The 23,832-nt window shown below is 33.3% G+C and overlaps 2 protein-coding genes and 1 long non-coding RNA gene across 6 annotated transcripts; all 3 read right to left on the bottom strand.

The window, feature by feature from the left end:
- Positions 1–11,142: 11,142 nt before the first annotated feature.
- Positions 11,143–13,258, bottom strand: LOC108327777 (RING-H2 finger protein ATL46). Its single transcript, XM_052873384.1, has 2 exons — positions 12,981–13,258; positions 11,143–12,696 (listed from the first exon to the last, which is right to left on the bottom strand). Exon 2 carries the CDS (start codon positions 12,582–12,584, stop codon positions 11,424–11,426), a length of 1,161 nt encoding a protein of 386 aa, XP_052729344.1. The 5' UTR covers positions 12,585–12,696; positions 12,981–13,258; the 3' UTR covers positions 11,143–11,423.
- A 4,327-nt stretch (positions 13,259–17,585) lies between these two features.
- Positions 17,586–19,743, bottom strand: LOC108327470 (probable inactive receptor kinase At2g26730). The gene is made up of 2 exons (XM_017561166.2): positions 18,899–19,743; positions 17,586–18,237 (listed from the first exon to the last, which is right to left on the bottom strand). Exons 1-2 carry the CDS (start codon positions 19,701–19,703, stop codon positions 17,684–17,686), a joined length of 1,359 nt encoding a protein of 452 aa, XP_017416655.2. The 5' UTR covers positions 19,704–19,743; the 3' UTR covers positions 17,586–17,683.
- Positions 19,744–22,177: 2,434 nt separating this feature from the next.
- Positions 22,178–23,832, bottom strand: LOC128195596 (uncharacterized). 4 transcript variants are annotated; one of them, XR_008247265.1, is made up of 5 exons: positions 23,687–23,832; positions 23,113–23,179; positions 22,589–22,672; positions 22,371–22,440; positions 22,178–22,250 (listed from the first exon to the last, which is right to left on the bottom strand). It is a non-coding gene; the product is annotated as an uncharacterized LOC128195596 (long non-coding RNA). The 4 variants fall into 4 exon arrangements; XR_008247264.1 differs by having other exon boundaries at positions 22,598–22,672; XR_008247266.1 differs by having other exon boundaries at positions 22,205–22,290; positions 22,598–22,672.

Below are 23,832 nucleotides of genomic sequence, written 5' to 3'. Positions count from 1 at the left end.
AGAGGAACATTATGCTTATGATTTTTCGTCTCGTTACGCTTCTGTTCCTTCGTCGGCTAAGTCTTCCATGGACCTTGGAAAGTATGGCCCCTCCTTCGTTTGACTGCTGGAGAATGTGCTTATTTCATGATCAATGGTTTCTTTTGTTTTCTACTAAAACTCTCTGAGAACAAAAAAAACATACACACACCGAACAAGTCTTTTCATTTTCTAAATAATATAGTGAGTTTTTTCTTCTTCTCTTTTTTATACTTTTTTTCTAACTAACTAGGTAAGGATTTCGTCGCTAAAGAAAATGTGTTCACCATGAACTGTTGATTAATTCTGGTTTGGTGAAGTTATTCGAAGCTAATGACAAAAAAAATTCTTGTCATTATTTTTATTCTTTGATTTAGAGATTGGAAGTGTTGGACACATTTATTGCATGTTAAAAATATTGTAACCATTAAATAATAATGCTCCAACGTGTTTGTTAATGTTATTATTTAACTAGTAGGGGATTAGGGTGATGCATAATTTGTTTTTTATTCCTAATCAATTAACGAAAAAAAATTATTCGTATAAAGGTCAAAACCAAGATAAATCATATTCATTTTAGACCATAGCCTTGTCCCATAGACATGGTCTTAGTTAAAAAAAATAGTAAAACAAAATAGAATGCCTAACCACTACAAAGAAAAAAAAAAGATTTACCAATAATCAGTGTTCATTACTAATTATTATTTTTCGTTAGATTATCGACAGACAAAAATTCATTAGTAAAAGTGTTATAGGTCAGAATTACTATTAGTAAAAATGACACTAGTTCCTCATTAATTATCATAGATATATTTATCGATAATTCTCGATGGGTAATATTTGTCGGTAATGACATGACTGATCAGGTACAAGACAATACCGACAAATGTAACTATTGGTAAAGATCGTTGATAAATGACAAGTCAGTTTTCAATGGAGTGGATTGTATTCTCTATTTAGTAGACAAACATAATGTCACTACTAGATAGTAAAATCCAAACAAACAATAATACATGTATAAGGAAAAGAGTTCGACGTTTTGTGGTTAGTTTAAAAGAAAAAAGGAAAAATAATAAAAAAAGATTGACCCTTTGGCTTTTGACTAGTCAGTAAAACGTCGAAGTCCCAGAAGAATACGACGTGTAACAAAGTGACTTTGCATAATAAAACGTCGAATTAGGAAGTGTTTCGTTGTTAATATATAGTGGGACGTCAAGTTCTACAAGGGTTCAACGTAAAACTCTTAGAAGAATTTCTAAAAGAAATCCATTTTTACAGAACGTATGTTCATAAATGAAAACAAAAACAAAAGAAAAGCATAATAACACTAAACATAGGAAAAAAAATGAAAATCTAACCACGAAAAGATCCACATGATAGTTAATATGTAGAAGGATTTTGGTGAATAGAGGTTGTAGTGTTTTGAAAGGGTACAAAATCCAAATCTCTCAACCTTTTTCTTTGGATTTCTATCACTCCTTCAAGCTTTTCACCATGCACAAAGAATCAAACCACAAGGAAATGACTCACTTTTGTGAAATTGAAAGAGTTGATAGAAAAACAAAGAAAAAACTTAACAAATTGTTACGAGAAATTTTATGAATGGAAGTTGCAAGGTTTTGAAAAGTATCAACCGTTTTCGTTGAGTTTGTATCATTCCTTCAAGTTTTTCAACATAACAAAGAATCAAACCTTGAAGGAGCTAATACAAAATCAAAGAAAAAAGTTAACACAAAGAAACCTTGAAGGAATATTACAAGAAATTTTATAAATGCAAGTGTAGAGGTTATCCAGGGCTCTGAAGCTGTATTTATAGAAAAAATGAATAATTGTTGAGAGCCAATCACGTCCAATCCCCACAGAGTTCGACGTGTTATGCAGTGACCCTTTGACTTCAATAGCATAATAAAATGTTGAGGTCTTTAGTATAAGGACGTTTTATGGGTTGGTTTAAAAGAAAAAATAAAATCCATAATTTCTGGCAAATAAAAAGTCGAATTGATAAAAGAGTTCGACGTTTTGTGGTAAGTTAAAAGAAAAAAGAAAAAATAATAAAAAAGGACTGAGGCTTTGGGTTCAAGTTGACGATAAAACGTTGAAGTCCTTACCAATTCGACGTTTTATGGGTTGATTTAAAAGAAAAATAAAAACATAATTGCTGGCTGTAATATACAACATCCAATGTTTGTTATGGTTGACGTCATATTTAGTAAATCACTATTTAGTAGTTAATTATTTTGTATTCGACGTATGTTGTTTCCTTAGCTAACGTTATGTGATTACTAAGGTCATAGTTTTATGTCGACTTTGTGTACGATTGGATATTATTTCCTTAAAGACGACGGTTAGGAAATTCAATCGACATGGTGCGAAATGAATTTATTTACAACAATGTCACCGGTCATTGTTAACGTTGGTTGTTCTACTATGGAACGTTGAACGGGTGACGTTATACGCAATTTTTGTACTAGTGACAATATCAAACAATCATCACAAACACGTTTATATGTGTAAAGTTTTGTTGTCTTGCTGCACCACCACTACACTCCCCTCTCAAGAAAAGATGATGATATAGGCTTATTGTTGTGAAGCTTATCAAAGAAGTCATATGAAATCTAATGCATGGCAATTTAGGCCCTGTGAGTTGTTGTCAATTGTTGTTGCATGTAATTCATTTGTGTTGTAACAAAATTGATGGCTTCTTGTCACAAGTGCAAAATATACTTTTTATACCTATTAAAATCCACTAGGTATAGAAAGTGGTGCGATGACAGTATTGTAAATATGAAAAACTTTTATATATTGGTTACACTCATAACAACTATAGAAAGTGGTGTAGTGGCAAAATTGTAATAAATTGCAAAGATTTCTATACTAGTTGCAATCAAAACAAGTACAAAAATTCATTTTTCTATACCAATTAGACATAGAACTGGTATAAAAGTGGCGCGGTGAAAAAAAATGTAATATTGGAGAATATTTTCTATACCTGTTAGACACATAGTTTCTTTCTTATAGTTTCTTTAAGGTGCAAGCAGTGTGGGACTCCACTTAAAAGAAAGAAGAATAAATAAATCTCTTCTCCTTTTAGTTGTTTGTAGTGCAAGTTATCTCATGTATAATTTTAGTTTTGATCTTTATACTATAGTTCGGTAGTTTATATACCCCCCTTAAAACTATGTAGAATTAAGAGATGTGGAACCTAAAACAACCTTGAAAGCTATTGTCCAAACTTGTAGGCCTTCAAGTCCAACATCCCTTAGTTTTCTCACCTACTTCATCTCCTAGTGCTATATATGCAACCTAAGGTCTCCTTTGTAAGTACACCTTCAAATTTGAATATAAAGATTGTTCTGCATTCAATTGATTACTTCTTTGAGATAGAAATTTGTCTCTTAGTTTAAATTTGTGTCTTATCTTATGAAGAACAAATGGGGATCCCCCTTGGCATTTATCTTGGATCGTTCCAAGTGGAATGTCTTCAAATCATAAGTTTCATCTCCTTTCTCTCTTTCAATTTTAGTCTTTTAATTTCATTTCTTAATTATTCTTGTTTAGTTCTTAGTTTTATTTATATCTAGAGCCTTAGGTTTGGTGATTTTTAGGAAGGCATGCTAAAGCATTGTTCTTCTTTCCGTCAGCGTTCATCGCTTATAGTCCTCGCTCAGCGCGGACACTAATGTTTTGTCCAGTTTGTTTTGCTTCTAAATTGCGTTTTTGAAGTCTGTTTTGAGTGAAACGTTTTTCTATGGCTTTGTTTACATGTTAGGAACAACTTTCAGTGCTTATTCCACCTTAATTTCATCCTTTATGGTGTTCATTTGTTATTAATTCATTCAATACTCCACAATTTGCTTGTTGTTTTTGTCATTCATATTCTATTTTATACTAATTCCTTATTGTTTATATGTTTGTTGATTGGACTCTTTCTTCTGGATGTTATACTTCATCAAGGTAAGAGTGATCTAAAGACTCTAATTAAGTGTCTAGAAGTGGTCTAAAAAGTTGTTCTCCAGATGCTACAAAACAGAACCTTCCAACACAAGCAATAAGTACCTTTTTGGAAGTCTTCAACAAGTAGGCTTCTAAATTCTCTTTTGTCTTCTTTTCCAGGTATTATTTCTTTATTCTATGTTTAACCTTTGATTTCAGTCATTTGTGGTTCCTCTTCAAGAGTTTTCAAGAAATTTTTTCTTGAATTGCACTTGTTTGAGTCTTTTGCATCATTTCTCTTATATGCTGAATTGAGATGAATCAAATTAGGATTTAAGTGTGTATGCTTTGCTTATATGTTTTGCACTAGTAGAGGTCTTAAAGAAACATAAAAGTAGTGTTGTTCAAACATACATACTCTATTTTTTATGCTTGGTCGAAACATATAGCTGCAACAGTTTGCAAAAAATCACCAATGCATCAATTTGTTTTGTGCTTACTATTTTGATTATGGCTGAGACACTCATCCAATTTGTGTGTGTGTTTGAAATCTTAATTTAAGCCTCTATCATCATCATTTTAGGATCTTTCTCTTCATGTATGCCCAGAATTGTTTTTGTAATTGCCTCTTGTTTATGTGTATTATTTTGGTGCAGTATTTTCATAGGTGCCTTTGTTTTGATTTCCTCATGCTCCTTGCTATTTTTTCTCTTTAAGTACTTTAGTTTGCTGCCATTTTTTTGTGCCAATTTTTCTTGCTTTACTAGGTTCCTTTTATATCATTATCTAGTAGTTTTCACTTGATTTTTTTGCCTCTTAAAGAGTATGTCTCTTCGATTGTGTCCTTGTATAGAACTTTTTAAGGACATTATAATTCAACATTTTGTACTTCCTCACTACTTTAGGAAACTCTTGGTTAAGCTCCAACGGCTTAATCATGGTAGACGAAGTGTGCAGGAGTATGCCCGTAACCTTGAAATGCTTGTGCATCACACTAATATTAAAGAAAATGAACAACAAAAATAGAAAGGTCTATTAGTAGACTTTTTACAAATCCTCGGCATCAAAGGATAAAGTCGATGATGTTCCTAAGGAGCCCATTAACAAATCTTGCACTCATTCTCCTTCAAACCCCTCTTCTTCCTAACCTAAATCCCCTTCTTGACCAAGCCATATTAAATGTTTTAAATCCTTAGGTCATGATCTTATAGCTTCTGTCTACCCCAACACAAAGGCAATGTACATTTGGGGTGAAGAAATTGTCACTAATAATTCTACCTCTTCCTTACCTTTATAAACTTATAGCTCTTCTTCCTCATCAAGTGATGCAAAAGAGAATGGCATGCTTACTTGTTTAAATGAGGACCTACAAGATAGAAAAGAGGAGAGAGTAAAGGAAGAAAATGAGAGGAAAGAAAAAAAGGAGTGAGTAAAAGAAGAAAATGAGAGGAAAGAAAGAGAGAAGAAAGTAAAAGAAGAAAATGAGAGGAAAACAAGATAGGAGAGAGAAAATGTTTTCTAAACCACATTTTGAGTTAATGTTTTCTTTTTTACACTTAACTCAATACAAAAATAAAAGTTGTTCTAAAGAAGGATTCCTAGTTTTCATTAAGAAAATCAATTCAATTAAAAAAATCAATTCAATTCCAAAGAAGCCTTCTTCTAATATTCGTTGTCTATATACATTATTTGGAAAACATAAATTCATTCATAAAATGTTTGATGTTTTTTGCAGATTGACATTTGATCCAGGAGGAGTTCCTTTGGATTACAAAAGAAATAAAGCCATTTGATAATGGCATGCTTTCTCAATAAGACATTAATCTCTCTTTGTTACAGGTTTTTCAAGATCTGAGGTTGAATCCTCTCCAACCTTGGGGAGGGGGGGATGATGTGATCACAGATAGGACAAGGATGAAGGGATTAAAAGAGTGACAAAAAGCATAAAAAGACATAGCATATATTTCATGGCATGTATTTTAGCCTTTAGTAACATAGGTTTTCGTAGGCTTGTATTTTGGCTTTCTAGTTTCTTTCTCTTAGTTCGATTGTAAAGAAGTTTATGTATTCTTCTTTTCTTTAAGGTGCAAGCAATGTGGGACTTCCCATATTTTGGACTTAAAAGAAAGAAGAATAAATAAGTTTATTCTCCTTTTAGTTACTTTTAATGTAAGTTACCTCACGTATAGCTTTAGTTTTGATCTTTAGACTAGTTAGGTAGCTTATATATACCCTTAGGAGAATGTAGAATTCATGTACAACAATAGCTATCATTCTAGTATTGGAATAGTACCATATGAAACCTTATATGGGAGGAGATATAGAACATTGTGCTGGTACCAAGATGGCGAAGTAAAAACTATGGGTCTTGAGTTGTTACGACAAATAATAGAGAAAGTAAAAGTAATACAGGAACAACTACGAGCAACTCAGAGTAGACAAAAGTCTTATGTAGATCAGAGGAGGAAATCCTTGGAGTTCGAGGGAGGAGATATTTGTTTCTACAAGTTACACCAACGATAGTTAGAAGGGCTAGTAGCTTGAAGGAAGTTGTCACCAAAATTTCTCAGACCTTATGAGATTCTCAAAATTATTAGGGTAGTAGCTTACGAGGTAGCACTACCACCTCAATTGTAAAAATTTCCTTATTGATTTATTTTTCATGTAGTTGTGTGTGTGACATTCTTTCAAAACTAAGTTTGTTGCTGCTTTGAATGGAAGATTGACTCAGGAGTAGGGGAGTGTTTACTTGATAAAATTATGGAATGTCTACGTTGTCATCATGGAATGAACCAATGTTAATACTTTTAACGATTATTGTAATGGATTGTATTAAACATTTCCAATTCACAACATCTTCTTGCAATGTTAATATTCATAGATTGAACCAACCTATATTCTCAACATGGAATGTTAATTGATTTGACAACCCATGAACATTAAAATCCCTCACCCATATAAAAATTTGGAAAAAATTACAAAGAACACAGGCAAAACCATGTTGGGGAGTCCAGTTCTCCCAATTGGAGAGTGACATTGAACTTTTTGTACAAATACCTCCCAAGCCTCTGGTAATTGATTATAAGACCCTTGTAATCGATTGCCAGGGTAGAAAAAGGCCAGCAAGGCTCATGGACCTCATATAACTTACATGAAAGCACCTAAATGACCTTTTTTCTCAACAATTCAATAGTCTAACGTTTTCGTTGGTGCACTAAACACCACCTATGACAATTAAACTCACTCACCCATCTCAAAAATTGGAAAAATTCACAAGAACAAAAGTAAAACCATGTTGAAGAGTCATGTTCTTCTAGTTGAAGAGTCATGTTGAACTTTTTGAACAAATGCCCTCCAATCCTTTTGATGGAAACCAATTCCCAGCTGGAAACGAGTAGGAAGAGGTTCCAGACCAGAGGAAACCAGTACTGAATAATGGTGCAGCGGATGGATGAAATGATGCAGTGTTTGAGGTGTTTTAATGGAGGAAAGGTGTATGGGTGAAGCCTCACAGCTCAGAGGGCCTTCCTACAGAGGAAGGAAGCTTGAGGAAAGGAGAAGAAGTAGTAATTCAAAGGTGACTTAAGAGCACAAAAGCTGGAAAACCAATTCTGCAGCATATCATTAAGCTCAAAAGTGAATCAATACAAGGAAAAGGCCCTCTTATTTATAGGTGAAGAGGAGCCTAATTTCTAATTCTAATTCCCTCCTAAATTCAAATGATTCAGATTTATTTTGATCAAGCAAAGTCCATGCCTCTTTCCAGCTCATCCAGCAAGGTGTGTGCTTCCTTCCACATCAGCCAATTCACGTGGAAAATGCTGGTGCATGCCGTAAGCACCTCCTTTGCTTTTTGGCTCCTTTGCTTGGTTCTTCTTGGATGGCTCAATCATAGTCTCCAAGATTTATTAATTCCTACAAAACAAAATATAAGTGCTTTAGTTAAGAGAAGAAGGATTTTTATAAGTAACCTTCCATAGAAGTAAAATGTTAGATGATCCTTCTTCTTCTTGAATCTTCCTAGCCATTGCTCTAGTAAGAGGTCCAATGTGATTTCTTGATGATTTTCCATCACCTTTGGTAATCGATTACAGGACCCCTATAATCGATTACCAGGGAAGAAAATGGCCAACAATGTTCATGGACCTCATCTAACTTATATGAAAACACCTAAATTACCTTTTTTTCTCAATAATTCAATGGCATAACATGTTCATTGGTGCATTAAACTCACACACCCATCTAAAATAAGAAACATGAAACAATAACTTGAAAATAAACTCATTTAGAAAAACGTTGTTTTTGGAAAATTAACTACATCTAGTACAGTGGTCTAAAAATTATGAATTAGTAGTCATTTGAAAGTTCTTTGAGACTAGATTCGAAAAAAACAAGAATAAACTCATTTGGAGTTTAGTGGAAAAAGTTATTAGCAAAACAACCATCAAAGGTCAGAGTTGATAGGAATATATAACACGTTAACTTTAAGAAATTAATTATACCTACTCAAATGTCCAAAAATTACAAATTAGTAGTCATTGAAAATATTTTTGAGTCTATTTTCTAATACAAAAACAATTACATCATTTGGAGGTCTATGGGAAAATTTATGATTAAAATAGTCAATAAAGGTCAAAGTTGACAGCATATTATTTTATACGTGTATCTTTCCCTCTAGTTCACAGATATATCATTTATTGAAAATACCTTTTAAAATTTGTGCATTGTAACAACATTAGATGACATACCAGGGCATGAGTTGGGCAAAAATGGTAATGGAATTGAACTACCTTGATTCAAACACCTATAGGGGCTTTTTCCTCCATAATTGAGTGGGGAAAACTGTTTTTTTGATACATTTAACACCATCAATGATGAGCAACATGTGTTTTGTCCATAATTGAGTAGGGTAAACTGTGTTTTGATGCACTTGACACCATCAATGATGAGCAACGTGAGTCATCCATGCAAAAAGATGGAAAAAATCACCCCTAGAGACACAAAAATGACTCTAGGGAGTCAAGTTCTCCCAGCTGGCGACTCACATGAAACTTTTCATATAAACCAACAATTTTCCCCTAGTAATCGATTGCAGGGACCTCATAATCGATTACTAGGGACTGATTGCTGGTTTGTACGAAAAGTTACACGTGACTCCGTAGTTGGGAGAACATGACTCCTAGGGTCATTTTTGTGTCCCTATGGGTGATTTTTTCCATAGTTTGCATGGATGCCTCATGTTTCTCATTATTGATGGTGTCAAGTATATCAAAACACAATTTTCCCCACTCAATTGTGGAGAAAAAAGCCCATATAGGTTTCTGAACCAAGGTAGGTGAAGTTCATGACCATTTTTGCCCAAGTTATGTCTTGGTAATCGCTTACAGGATCCATGTAATCGATTATCAGGGATTGATTGTTGATTTGTACAAAAAGTAATAAGTGACTTCTCAGGTGGGATAACTTGACTCCCCAAGGTCATTTTTTGTGTCCTTTTGGATGATTTTGGGTGTGTTTATACATGATTTATTTCATTTTTTTAGATGGATGATTGATTTTATTCATCGATATTGCGAAAATTCTCTTTTCTCATTGAACAAAGCCCAAACCTTGGAGAAAGGAGACACCTTTAATCGTTGATGAGAGCGCGAGAGAGGTAGATAGGCAGAATGCTACAACGCTGGTGGAACAACATTGAGGGAGGTCACCTTCGAGGTCCCAATGGATGAGAAAGCAAAAGCAAATCGCGAGAGGAAGACAACACAAAAATGCGAAAACAAAATGAGACGAAAGAGATGAAGAAGTCAACCAACAGAGAAGACATATTCAATGGACGTCATGGTGGTTGGTGAGAACAACAAGTAACAATGAGAGAGAGATTTCAAGTTTTTGAGAGGAAGAAGATGAACCTCTTTTTGAAATGATATTTCAAAACTCGCGAAACAAAATTTGTTTCCAAAACACCCTCTGCATAAGATTTTATTTTTGAAAATATTATTTGAAATGAACTAATCAAATGTCAAATGTCATCACTTGGTGTTATAAAAACGTTGGCAAAAATGAATGGTTAAAAAAACATTTTCCATAAATTTAACCGGTATATGCATGTTATTTTTATATAGAAGCTTGCTCTTTTCTTATACTTGTGTTTTTGTATTGTTTTTCATCTTAGTGTAAACAAACGAAGATATAAGTGTTGATCCATCTCGAGAAGGGAATGATAGTGCAGCAGTTTAGTTTCTCTGAATATTTGTGGAGGACTAGTTTATCTTTTTAAAAGACTTATTTCTTTTCCTTTTACTTGTTTATGGACTTGTTTATCTTTTTAAAAGATTATGTATCTTTTATTATGAATTTACACTCTTGAATTTACTTGTATTGCAGTATATCTACTTAAGATGATTGTAATCAAGTAAAGAAAATGTCTCTTTAACAATTTTTTTTGACAACTTTTTAACAATAACCTATGTGATAGTGTGTGATTGATCCATTTCAAATATACAAACCAATAAAACAGTAACACATCATCTATTGTCAAAAAATTATTAAGAAAAATTGTTAAAATACCATTATCCATCAAGTAAACATGTTCTTAGTTTCTGCTTGCAGATTATCAATTGTATAACGTCCTATCTAGTAATTTGATAATATCAAATTGAATGTTAATAAAATAAGACAATATAATTAAAACGAAGACAGTATTGCCGTTAGTTAAAAAAAATTAGAAATTTAAAATTTACGTAAAAGCTTGTTTACTAATTAAGCTTTGCATGAACTAATTTCAACTGATAGAAAAGTAAAGTTTAGTTTAGCTACTACTTTTCTACAAGGTTTTACGAATAGACTCCTCCAATCAAACTATTTTAACGAGTGAAAATAACAAATCAATTGGGTTTTATCAAATAGTTTCTACTACAGTATTATTAAGGCTTTTGATTTTTTTTGTAACTGCAAATGCGTATCATCGAATATCACTTACAAGATCACAACAAAAATGGAATCAAATTTAAGAATAGCATATCATAATCGTTTGCTATTCCTACCAACGATATATCAAATGTTTGATATTTATCAATATATCAATCTCGAAACAACTACGGTTCAGTGACCCAATGCATTTATGGGGTAAAAATAAGCGTGCTACATAGTTTTGACAAATATTTTCTCTCCCTTGATAAATTTCTTTCCATCTGTGAATCTCATGAAATTTTGGCTGTCTCCAATGATTGGGTCATTGTTACAATTTGTATGTTATCAGTAACATTTGTATCAGTTCATTCCTAAAATCTGTTTTTATAGAAACATAAATTTCTTCCATTTCATGTCACAGAATCGTAGTACATCAATAACCACATCTTCAAGATTAGAACACAAAATATTTGAAGAAATTTCGAGGAAAAGCAGAAGCTGCAATCAATGGATTCAAATGAATTCAAGTAAGAGGTGGAGAAGGGGTATACTACGGATACCTTTCATGTCCTTCTTGTTTCTCTCATCCAAGGCAAATCCGTGATAAGAGAAGAGGGCATACTCATCTGGGTATCAGAAGAAACTGAAAATTTTCCCTTCTGTGACCACTGCCAGATTTTGGAAACAGAAAAGCTCTCACCTTTACACACACTTGTAATCTTCTTTCCTTCAATATCCCCCTCAACTGAAAGTCTCTCTAAGTTTTCTCTTCCTTTCAAGAACTGTGCATGACGACCTTCTCGGTCATGGCTCAAGGTTATTCTGAGGTCTGAATTCCCAAGCACGTACTGATAAGATCCCATGGAATAACATCTTCTGGCATCCAAATTATTGCTACTAGTCTCTCCTCCAGCAGCCACCTCTGCCTCCACATCAAGCCTTCTGAATTTGCCAAGTCTCACAGGGAAAACCCCCTTCTCTACCACAGTTTCTTCAATTTCAATCGTTTTCTGCCTAGTTGTGAACTCATGTTCCCCATTATCATCCCTCAAATCATCAAAATCAAACAATGGATTTTCAAGGGGAAAGCCAGGAGTAAGGAGGGTACCCCTGCAAAGAGGGCATGAGGAGTTGGACAAAAGCCAGGTGTCTATACAGCTGATATGAAAGGCATGGCTGCACATAGGCAGCAACCTGAGTTTATCCTTTTCAGAAAACTCACAGAGACAGACAGCACAGTCAAATGGCTCCTTCAACCCCTTTATCTCCTTGTATTGGAAAACAGGAAGTCCATCAATAAAAGCCTGGTCCAGACCAGAATCATGAAGATGGAACAGCTGTTGCAGCTGCCTTTGAAGAGCATCAGAGGTTGCACTTTCCTGGTTCCTATTGGATTGAGAAGATGCTGAGGAAGAAGGGTTCTTCATGAGAAATCTAACAAGCAGGTGGAGCAGGCCAGAGATGAAAAATAGAACAGCCAGAATCACAATGATGAAAAGCACAGCAGGACTAATTCTAGCACCAGAGGATGAAGGTGAGGGTGGTGAGGGAGATGATGGTGATGACGAAGACATTGATTCTTTGAGAAATGCACCCCAGCTTGGGGGTGAAGGGGGAGGCAAAACCGGTGGTGGATAGATCAAGTAACCATCTTTTTGTTGGATTTGATGCTGAATCCAAGCCATCTTCAAATGGGTATGGTCAAAGGACCACTTACCATTCATGCTTTCTCTTTAAAATCCCAAAAGTCATAAACGTGGACCCATAAAGCATGCTCTTGCCTAACCCAAACTCAAACTCATCCACACACAACATAATCCTAGTAACATTTCCAAACTACACATAACATAGAAAGTGAACACTGGCAACTCAGATAAATAAATGCACACAGAGAAGTGGTAGATGGTTGTGGAAAAATGAAGCAACGATGAATTGAGCAGTGAGCACAACCAAGTACCAACTACATATTATTTATTTATCGAATTGGGTAATCATTTTAAACGAAAGGTAAAACCAGCGATGGACCAACAACAACGGGTAAACAAAAACTAACATGTGTTGTGTCTTGTTTTCGAAAAAAAAAAACATAAGAAGCACAATATATCTGAAACTTGACTCACCAACTATTTTCTGAGGTGCACATTGTTTGAAAAGGGCATTGAAACTGTGATTTATCTTGAGGCTTTCAGGTAGGTGAAGGAACCCTAGGGTGCAGACTTTTTTTAGCTGCTCAAGTCAAAGAGTGCTGAGAGAAGAGTAAAGTGAAGTGTGAAACACCTTTCTCTTGGCTCAAACACTGTCTCGTCCTTGTCGTGTTTGTGGGTTAGAACAACAAAGTGACCGAAGAGAGAAAGAGGCGATAGTTTCCAAAGTGAGGTTAAATGATGACAAAAACAGATGCTCAAATTTCAATTTCACCGCCACAATTCGCGCGTGGGTTTCAGTTGCCGCAGTATTGTATGCACCATTTGTTGCCGACTATTGAATATTTTGTATTGATAGAATGAGTTGACAGGTTAACTTCACAGGGATTTATGAAATCTTAAATAAGCGGCAAGTATCGGTCAATTTCATTCATATATTTTTTAATTTAATTAAAATTAAGAGAAATTATTAATTATGAAAAGTAGGTGTTTCTAAATTATGTGAAAGGTCAAGGACATATTAGAAGAAGTATATATCTAAGTAATTAAATTGAACTAAAAATCTGGGAACGGGACGTGTGTCTTGCTATAAGAAAGAATATATTATAATAAAAAAATAAAATAATCTCAAAATATATATTTGAATATATATATATATATATATATATATATATATATATATATATATATATATATATATATATATATATTGTACTGTATGGTCCTCCCAACCTCGTGAATCGAACAACTCTATCTAGGCTGACTGATCATTTTGGTCGACGAACCACCAGGTCAATAGTTAAAATATATTATAACTTTAAAATAAATAGTTAAAATGTATTATTAAATAAAAAGTTCATTTAATTGTAAATTGTGAAGCATTTTTTTCTAAAAGGTAAAATAAAATCATCAAATATATTTATCCAGATAAAAATAAAAAATAAATTTATGTTGTTTCGCTGTGATTCTATATAAAAATATTCTTATGTTATGATTGTAAAATATTAATATAACTAATGATAATTATTTTTCCTTAAAGTAGAACCATATCTTATATGGAAAAAAAAATTGTAATGATAGTATAATTTATTGTATTTCTTTTTATCTATTTTATAGTGATATAGTTATTAGTTATGATCGAATTGCTTAAGAAAAAGATGCATTCCTTCAACACGAATTACCATTTTAAAAATTCAATTCAAATTGTATTTTATATTACCGAGTGTTTTTCGATTACATTAATATTGATTTTATCTTAGGACGGTATAACTCAAAAACACAACTGATTATATTTTAAATAATTGAACTTAAACATGTTTAGCGATCTAACTGATCACTTATCGGGTTATTAGAGTTAATGACATACTAATTATTATAGAACTTAGTAAAATATGATAAAACAACTTATTTAAATAAAGTAAATAGATCACGGGATCCAAGCTTAAGTCATCCAAATAAGAGTAGCAAATCTAATAAATTATCGGCTTAATAGCACTGATGGTCCCTATTTTTGTCAGGTTTGTTCTTAATGGTTTTAGTTTTTTTTTCTGTTCAATGTTGTCTTAAAGAATGTAATTTATGTTTAATTTAGTCCTTTTTGCAAACAACGTTTAAATCGTTGACGGTCCATTGTTCAGCTGTGCAAAATCCAAATGAAATGGCATTTAGAAGTTGTCACGTCACCATCTTCTTCAACCTTCAGCCTAAACAGAAACTGAAACCGTAATTTCTCTATAGCTACCTAACCCTAGCGTCGTCACACCTAAACTCTCAGGCCGCCATCGCAATCACCAAAGACCTTCAAACGCAACCCAAAAGACCATCACTAGGACGCCGCTACGACCACATCCATGCGCCACCACCTTCATCGCGCGCCTTCACCATCTTCTTCTTCCCAGCTCGCGCTGCCACCATAGCCCCGCCGCCAGCACCATGTCGTTGTGCCATATCCTCTCCTTCCACCATCAACCTCGCGTCAGCCGCCATGAAGCGCACTTCCACCTTCATCAACTGCACTGGAAACCTACATCAAATCCAATCCAGAAAACCCACAAAAATCCAGAAACAACACTGCTGGGATTTGCGATGTCTTTGCGAGTTTGTCCTTCTCCATTAACGCAACCTAGCAGTTCGAAACCCTCAACCCTATCGCGCCTAAGAACCACCATATTTGTGAACTTGCTTCTCCCTCGTGCTTTCATCAACCTGCAACGAAACACAATCAGCCCAAAAATTCCCAAATTAGAAACCCACAGAATCCTAATATTGCACATCTACCTAGTGCAAGACCACCAACATCCATCACAAGGGCAAGGCTACAACGTCTTCATCTTCTTCTTCATTGAGCCAACATCGCCGCAAGAGAGGACAAGAATCATGACCACCACTAGCGCGCTTCCATCATCACAACAGCGAATGACCTCCTCGATTAGGACACGTGGCAACTCCACGTGGGCAGTTAAATGTCACCTCATTTGGGTATTGCACAGCTGGACAGTTGGCCGTTAACGATTTAAACGTCATCTACAAAAAGGACTAAATTGAACATAAATTACATTCTTTAGGACAATATTAAACAGAAAAAAAAAAACTAGAACCATTTCGAACAAACCTGACAAAAATAGGGACCATCAGTACTATTAAGCCTAACTTATATTATAAATAGCATAATCATTTGGGCATTTTTTTGGGTACTTATTATTACGACATTTACTATTATTATTTGGTTAACTTAAACATCAGAGTGTCTTTTGGTAAGCATACGTACTCTTGATCTCGAAGAGATGTGAACTTAGAATATTTTAGTTTGAAGGTGCGAAATTGGAAACATGACTCTTCTCAATCTAAAGTTACATTCAAGTCATGAAATCTTACGGTTTAAAAAATAAAGAGTCTTTACTAAAAGATATTTACATAATATATTCAATCTTGGAAAAACATAAATAATTACATTAAAATTAAATTCATATTCGTATTTTTCTTTTTGTAAAAGCATGAGTTTGAAGTTTTATAGAATGAAAATCTAAATAATTGAATTAGACTTTAAATTCAAATTTATATTTTTAAAATATAATAGTTTGAATGCTTATAAATCAATTTAATATCAATTTTAAATTTTATTACTTTAAAATTAATATACATTGTAACAGCCTCATAAAATTATATAATATTTTAAAATACAAATTAGACATATTTTAAAATACAAATTAAACACATAAAATAACAAAGTTGGAGTCGCGCCATCGTTGCACTACCGTCTTTGCTACCACGAGACCACTTCCTTTGCGCGAGCCACAAATAATTTTCCTGAAGTTGAGTTGTCCCTGCGAGAACAAAGATAGAGAAGAAGTTTGAAGCTTATGGGTTTGTTCCCGAGAAATGTAAAAGAGAATAGATTAGGGAAAATAACTCTTAATAAAGGTTTTGAGAGAAACCAAACAATTGGGAAATTGGGATTTTTAATTAGGGTTATGTAATTTTTAATTGAAAAGCTTTCCCTTCTTTCTTTAAGAAAAGAAATTTTAATTTTAAAAATTATAAATTAAATTATTATTATTATTTTGTAGGTAACGGGTACTTGCGGGTAAGATAGTATAATATCCGCATTTGACCTGTTTAGAAGTGAGTATTAAAATACCCGCTACCCGTAGGTAATAAATATTCGTAGATAGTAACTACCCATTGCGAATTTTATTCGCGAATATTCACAAGTGCGAATTTTTTTGTCATCCTACCTGATTCACTATATATTGAACTCAGGTGATGGGGGTTCTAAGTAGGTCAGGTTAAAAATTGGTCCATATATAAACAAATTATATTTTCTTCAAACTTAATCCAGTCAAAATCTATGATGGACCAAGTTGACTTGTGAGTTCTAATCCGACAACACTACTTGAAAAGCAAATGTTGAAAACATTGTAAAGAAATTTTTATAGACAAAGAAATTTATGTTAAAGATTAAAAGATTTAAACCAAGTTACAAATGGTTTTTTACGAGTCTGGCCTTAGTGACTTTTACGAAGGATTCTTGAAATATAGATCACACATCCAATCCTAAGGTCATGTTAAACTCTCTTCACTGTATAATGCAAACCCTCCTTACTTAATAATAGCGTCTTATTGACTAATACTACAAATATGCGCTAATATGCGCTAATCTTTTGTGGGGTGTGTATACAAAGAAGAATAGTTTTTCTAACACTTTGTAAAAGACACGGTTAGTTCGCTTGTATATCTTTATACCAACAGAATATATATAGTTAACGGAAGCTTTGATAACCCTTTCGTTTCTATATGCTCACGTTTTTTGTTTTAATATTAATTATATAAAAAACAATTATCTGTATTATCCATTATATACGAATAATATTTTTCTCTTACATTTGTCCAAATTCTTCATTTTTTTTTTGTATTAGTTGTTGTTTCCTACTTATCAAAACTTTAACAGTAAATGTTAAAACATAAAAAAATATTATTACGAGGACTAAAACACAAAACTTCAAGGTAAAAGAATCAAAATACAAAGTTAACGGCATGATACGATCCATTGTTCAAGATGGACAAATTTCAACTTATTGTAGTTAATTTTAATGAATTTACAGAGGACCTAATTTTATTTTTTCATCTTATAAGTATGGCTTACAAGTATTAAGGGTTATCGAAATATTTGATAGTCTAAATCAGACTTCATAGATCAATGATTTTTCGTCTTCCTCTTTGATAGTGTTAATCATGAGAGCAACTTGGTTCATGGTTGGCCTTACCTGTGGTGAAGGATTGACACATCTTATAGCCACTTGAAGCAAATTCACCATTCTCTCTTCGCTTGCATACTCTGATAACAGAGACTTGTCAAAGACTTCACCTGTCCATTCTTCCCTCACGACTGACTGAACCCAATCAGTTAAGTCAATCCCATTTCCCTTCACTAACTTACCAGTAAGCAGTTCAAGAACAATCACACCAAACCCATAAACATCTCCCTTTAACATATCTAATGCACCACCATCAGTACTACTAGTGCCAAAAGCTGAACCTCTTTGATCATCCATATCCATAATGCCACATTCACTTATGCATGCTTCCATATTCTTGTTTAGCAAAATGTTGCAGGATTTCAGATTTCCATGACCAATACCATGATGGCCTACCTCTTGGTGCAGGAAAGCTAATGCCTCAGCAATTGTTGCTGCAATCCCAAGTCTGCTGGTCCAGTCTAAGGCCTTTGTAGTACCTGAATAGCACATGCTATATTTTAGTACATGAATTAGTGTGGTTAAAATGGGTATCTTCGTTAGGATTTTGAGTCGGATTAGATTTAAAAAATATATTTTTTTATACGAACTCAATTTTAATTCGATTCACTTAGGACTCAACTTACTTGAGTTGAATCTATGCTAAACTGAGTTCACTAACTCACCTAGTTTAATTTAATTATTTATTATTTTGTGTTTCAATATTATTAATTACCATCTATTTTATTGTATTGTAAATGAAAATAAAGAAAAAGATGTTGCAAAAGAGTAAAATACTATAAATTTATCTATTCAAGACTTTAATCTTATAAACACAAAATTATCAATATTATAAACTTATTTATTCACGGTTTGTTTTTAGATTATACTTGTTAATTTTTTATTTTGAATTATCTTTGGAGTTTAATATTATTTTAGAGTGAAATTATTTAAATTTGAATTAAAAATAATAATAATTCTTTTAGATTTTAAAAAAAAATTTATAATTAAGTGAACTAGTGAGTGAATGCATTTAATCCATCAATCTATGATGATCCCCGTTTTGAGGACAGTGTATAAATTTGTATGTGACATTTCTTGTTCATCAAAGGAAGTGTAACTAAAAAATATGCAAAAGTAAAAGAAAGATGTGATATTTACCATGTAGGAGCTTGAATAAACTGCCATTCTGCTGATATTCATACACCAAAAGCTTGTCTTGTTTAGAAGAATAGAAAGCAAGTGGTGGAAGGACATGAGGGTGCTTTGCTTGGCTCAGTATTCGCATTCTTTGTTTGAAATCGTGGCTTGAAATAGTCCAATCCTTGATCCTTTTCACAACTACCATGATCCCATTGTCAAGCATCACCTTATAAAGACTTCCATTTTTTCCTCTTCCAATAAGTTCTGCAGGTGCTCCCAACAAGTCCTCCAATCTCAGTTCCATTGCCGTTTGGCTCGAAAGAACCACCAGTGATTGTGAAACCATCCCACTTTCAGAAGGGACTGAAAACTCAGATCTGCTTACCTCATTTTTGTATTCACTTGAAACATTTCTCGGCTTTTCAACACCACCACCACCTCCACTGGCCCCTACCATATTATTCAATGCTTCAACTTTATTCTCTCCCTTCTTTCTTCTACACAGCTTTAAGACTACGAAAAGGACAATGATGACACCCAATGCAGCATACCCTGAGTACATAAGAATCTGCTCCTTGGAAGCACCCTTTGATTTTTCTGATGTCTGAGCCTCACTCAAAGGCATAGGCTTATCAGAGCAATTCTTTGGCAGTGGATCTCCACATAGTTCAGGATTACCAAGAAAGCTGTCAGCAGAGAAATAGCCATGCACGTTTGGAATATGGCCACGGAAATTGTTGAAGGAGACATTGAATTGGTCAAAATTAGAGAACTCAAAAGCAGGTATAGTTCCTCCAAGGTAATTGTTCTGTGCGAGGAACATGTTCAGCCCTGAGATTCTATACAAGTCTGGTAAAGATCCTGAAAACTGGTTATTTGAAATGTCCAATCTCTTCAAACTGCTCAGCATAGCAAGTGAACTAGGAAGGTCTCCAGCAAGTTGGTTTCCGCTTAGGTGCAGGCGAGTGAGTTGTTTGCAATTTCCAACCTCAGAGGCCATCCCTCCACTGATTTTGTTGCCATCAAGGCTAAGATATGTGAGAGATGCAGCCAGGGGCTGCAAGTTGCAAAGCATAGCAAGATCGAGTGTTCCAGAGAAATTGAGGTTATCAAGTAGCAACTTCTTTATGGACATGTTTTGAGCATCGCAGTGTACACCTTGCCAGGTGCCCTTGCAGGGATCAGAGTCTTGTTTCCATACCAAACTGGAGTTCTGTTGGCCATCTTTTCCAGAGACTTGTCCCAGAAATTGTATCAGTGTTCTCTTGACCTCGTACTCTACACAACTGGTCGTGTTTAGGAGGAAAAGGAATGTGGCAAATGCTATCCATGTAGAAGGTCTTTTCATTTGGGTTGATGGAAGACTTTATGCGAGATCACCAGCTTTGTTGCTGAAGAGGGTGGAGTAAAAATGAAATGGTTTATGAATAAAATAGAGTTTGTAATTTCAGTACAAAAGAAATGGAACTGGTCCGTGTGGCTGATACTTCGATGACCGTTTGTTTGTAGTTGGCATGATTAGTTTATCATACCTTAACAAATATTTTAATACTCATTGCAGCTTTCTCAATAATATTGGCCGGCATGATGAATAGTTGCAACACTAGCATGATGAATAGTTGCAACTAGTGTTGTCATTACCTTCTTAATTTCATTCATACGGCATTGTATACTATGATAACAACAATATTGACAACACCTCCGGTTGTTTCTTTTCTATGTGTGTACCAAAACAAATTTTTTTCATGATATTATCTTTCTTTATTTTTCATTTTTTCTATTTTTAAAAAATACTAAAATTCACTTTCTATGATTGTTTTATCTTTCTGATAACTTTTCCTTATTTTTTACTTGTTCTATTTTTAAAAAGTACAAAAATTTACTTTTTATATTATTTTATTTTTATAATGTTAAATGAATATAGATGTGTAATCTTCTCATTTCTCCTCTTTATATGTATACGGATATTAGAAAATTTGTAATTTTGTCAAAAAGAATTATGAGAACCTTTATAATTTTCATAAATATGGCTAAAATTCTTTATTGGAAACAAACTCTCAACATGTCTTGATAGATAAAAGTCTCAAAAGATATTTTTGGAAAGTATGTTAAAATTCTTAAACAATGATCCAAAAACTTGTAATGAAATACACCTTGCTAAATGCGCTTTTGCAAAAAAACACTAGTGGAAAAATGACATTTTATAACGTACAAAAATGACCTTTTACAACGTAGTTACTGGAGACATAGTTCTGGGCGATATAGTAAGTCTGCGCATTTTATAACGTAGCAGAAATTTACGTTATAATATGTTGAACATATTATAACGTAGTTTCTAAAATCCGTCATAATATGCGTAGTTTATTATGACAAATTTTCGTTTGTCCATTATAATAAGTGGAAGATAACATGACGTAGAAATTTTTGTACGTTATAATATGTGATCTATTATTACGTATATATTTTTGTACGTTATAATATGTGATCAACGTATCATAACGTACATGGTTTAGTACGTTATAATATATGTTTTTTTTAAAAAAAAAAATTAATTATTACATTTGAAAATTATAATAATATACTTGTATTATCATCTTATTCCATCAATTTATAATCAATATAGCTTCAAATACAAATATTTAATGAAACTAACAAAATAAAATTCATTTCAAACATTAAATAGTGTAATATTTAATACATCATTTATATTATGCATATTTAAATGATTCATATACACTTGTGTTAAATGATACAGTATTAGTTGATTCACATCGTCTACCCATGAACAAATCTGTACTCATTGACAACAATTTGCATCCCCAAGCAAATGCCCAAAAATGGAACACTATGTTCTCCAGCATACTTAGTCGCAAGAATTTTCCCTTGCACTCCATCACCAAAACCTCTTGGAACTAGAACGCCCTGCAGAATAAGTCCAATTACAGAAAACCAATAAATAATATATCACTATATGAGATTTTAACATATATATCAATATTAAAGATCTGAAAATGGAATAAATATGTTTAGTCTAAATAGTAGGAATACCTTTAAAATATTCCATGCAAACTTTATATGCCTCAGATCCTGCAGCAATATATTTTAATCAATCGTCAGAGGGTTGCATAAAAGCAAAACCAAAACCAAAAGGTCAACTAACATAAGTAATGCAGTAGATAGATCAGTAATCACCTCTTTATATTTCAGTATGCATATTGAATAAAAAAGAAGTTGTAGAGAATCCAAAAGGAGGAAATTACTATGTAAAAAATAGAAGGGTTCAGTTACTAATTTAGGAGTAAGTTACCTTCAGAACAGAAAGATATGCATCTGAAAGGCCTGTGTATTTTCCCACCATTGGAATTCTAACCTGAGGCACGTAACAATTGTTGTAAGCTCCACATTGGCCACTATTAAGATAAATAAATATCTATGCACATGTTTTTTCTTTTTCTTTAGATGATGCATATTTGAGATGTCTGCCACTCACAGTTTCATCACATCTGTCATAAATTTTTTTCCTTGCAGTCGACTCCTTCAAATTAGGCTCTGCTGCAACACTGTAAATGATAAAGGAATTAGTTTGAAGACCCAAACACTTTAGGATAAATTCAAAGGAAAAGGTTTAGGATATTGCATGAACTTAAACCACTTAAAATGCAAAAAGTATGAAATTCAATTTTAAAAGAAAAAAGAAAAAAAGAAAACCATCAAAACCATGAAATTAACAAATTAAACTGCATAAATACGGTTCCAGCAGTGCTTCAATAAAAGGCATGGACTCAATATCCCCTGCATGAAAGAAAAGTCATTGTAAATTAGTTGCTTTAAAATATAGCCGATCCCACCACCAAGTGAGAAGAAACTTGGTGGTTGCCTTAGAATATAGTACTAAAAATATGGATATGAATATTATTTTCTCCCACTGTTTGCTAAGTATAAATCATTTTCAATTTTTAGTTTTCAACTTCCATCTAACCCATAATCTTTAGAATTAAATATGGGAAAAAATTGAATGGATATAGAAATATAATATTGAAAAAGTTCTATCTTAATATTGATTGAAATAAAAGTAGCATTACTCAACAGAAATAAAAGTCAACATTATCACAGCAATAATTTATAATCAAACTTCAACTTGAAATTAACAGTAGACAGGACATAATTATTAAAAAGGAATAATATATTTGTTTCGCATGTAAAATGAAAAAGACTGTCAAAGAAAAAGATACCTCTCTCATGTAAAATATCTGCTGAGTTGGTTTCAAACTCTAAAGCCTTAGTCAAATCTTCAATAGCCTGAGATGTCCAGAAGCAATAGTCAATGTCACATTATGAATTGTTATGTGTGCAAGAAAATCATTTATAATAAAAAGTGATTCAAGTGAGATCTTACTTAAGTAACTAAAAATTTCAATCACCTTCTTTTCAACTATATATATATAATAAGATCACTAGTCAAACAGTTCCTTAACATGGCTCTACATAAGTCTTGACAACTGCACTAGTTTTGCTTAAACAATACATATTTGACCCAAGTGTTAATGCCTAAACCAAATCAAGTTTCTACTCCTTATAAGTCAAATCAAACATAAGTAAAAACCAGATTTCAAGATCATTTCATTTTCTGTACCAGAAGAGATCAATTTCATTAAGGGTGGGTGTCAATGGGACATACCTAACATGAAGCATTGATTAACTAAAATACCGAGGTTAAAAAATAAATAAATAAATTCCAATCAGCAATGCGAATTGGGTAAACTTCAAAAAAATTTACAAATACTAAGATCGAGTAAGCCACCCCACCTCAACAAACTCCCCCAAGGCTGCCCGAGCTTGACCTCTCCTCTTCCATAATCTCCTCTTCTCTCCTTCTCAATAACAAACTATAAACATCCAAAACAAAACAATTAGAAACATCTGGCTCACCTGATACATTTTTCTAGTAGTGA

This window comes from Vigna angularis, chromosome 2 (assembly GCF_016808095.1).
Source record: "Vigna angularis cultivar LongXiaoDou No.4 chromosome 2, ASM1680809v1, whole genome shotgun sequence".
Lineage (NCBI taxonomy): Eukaryota > Viridiplantae > Streptophyta > Magnoliopsida > Fabales > Fabaceae > Vigna > Vigna angularis.
This window is presented reverse-complemented; position numbering and strand designations above follow the sequence as displayed.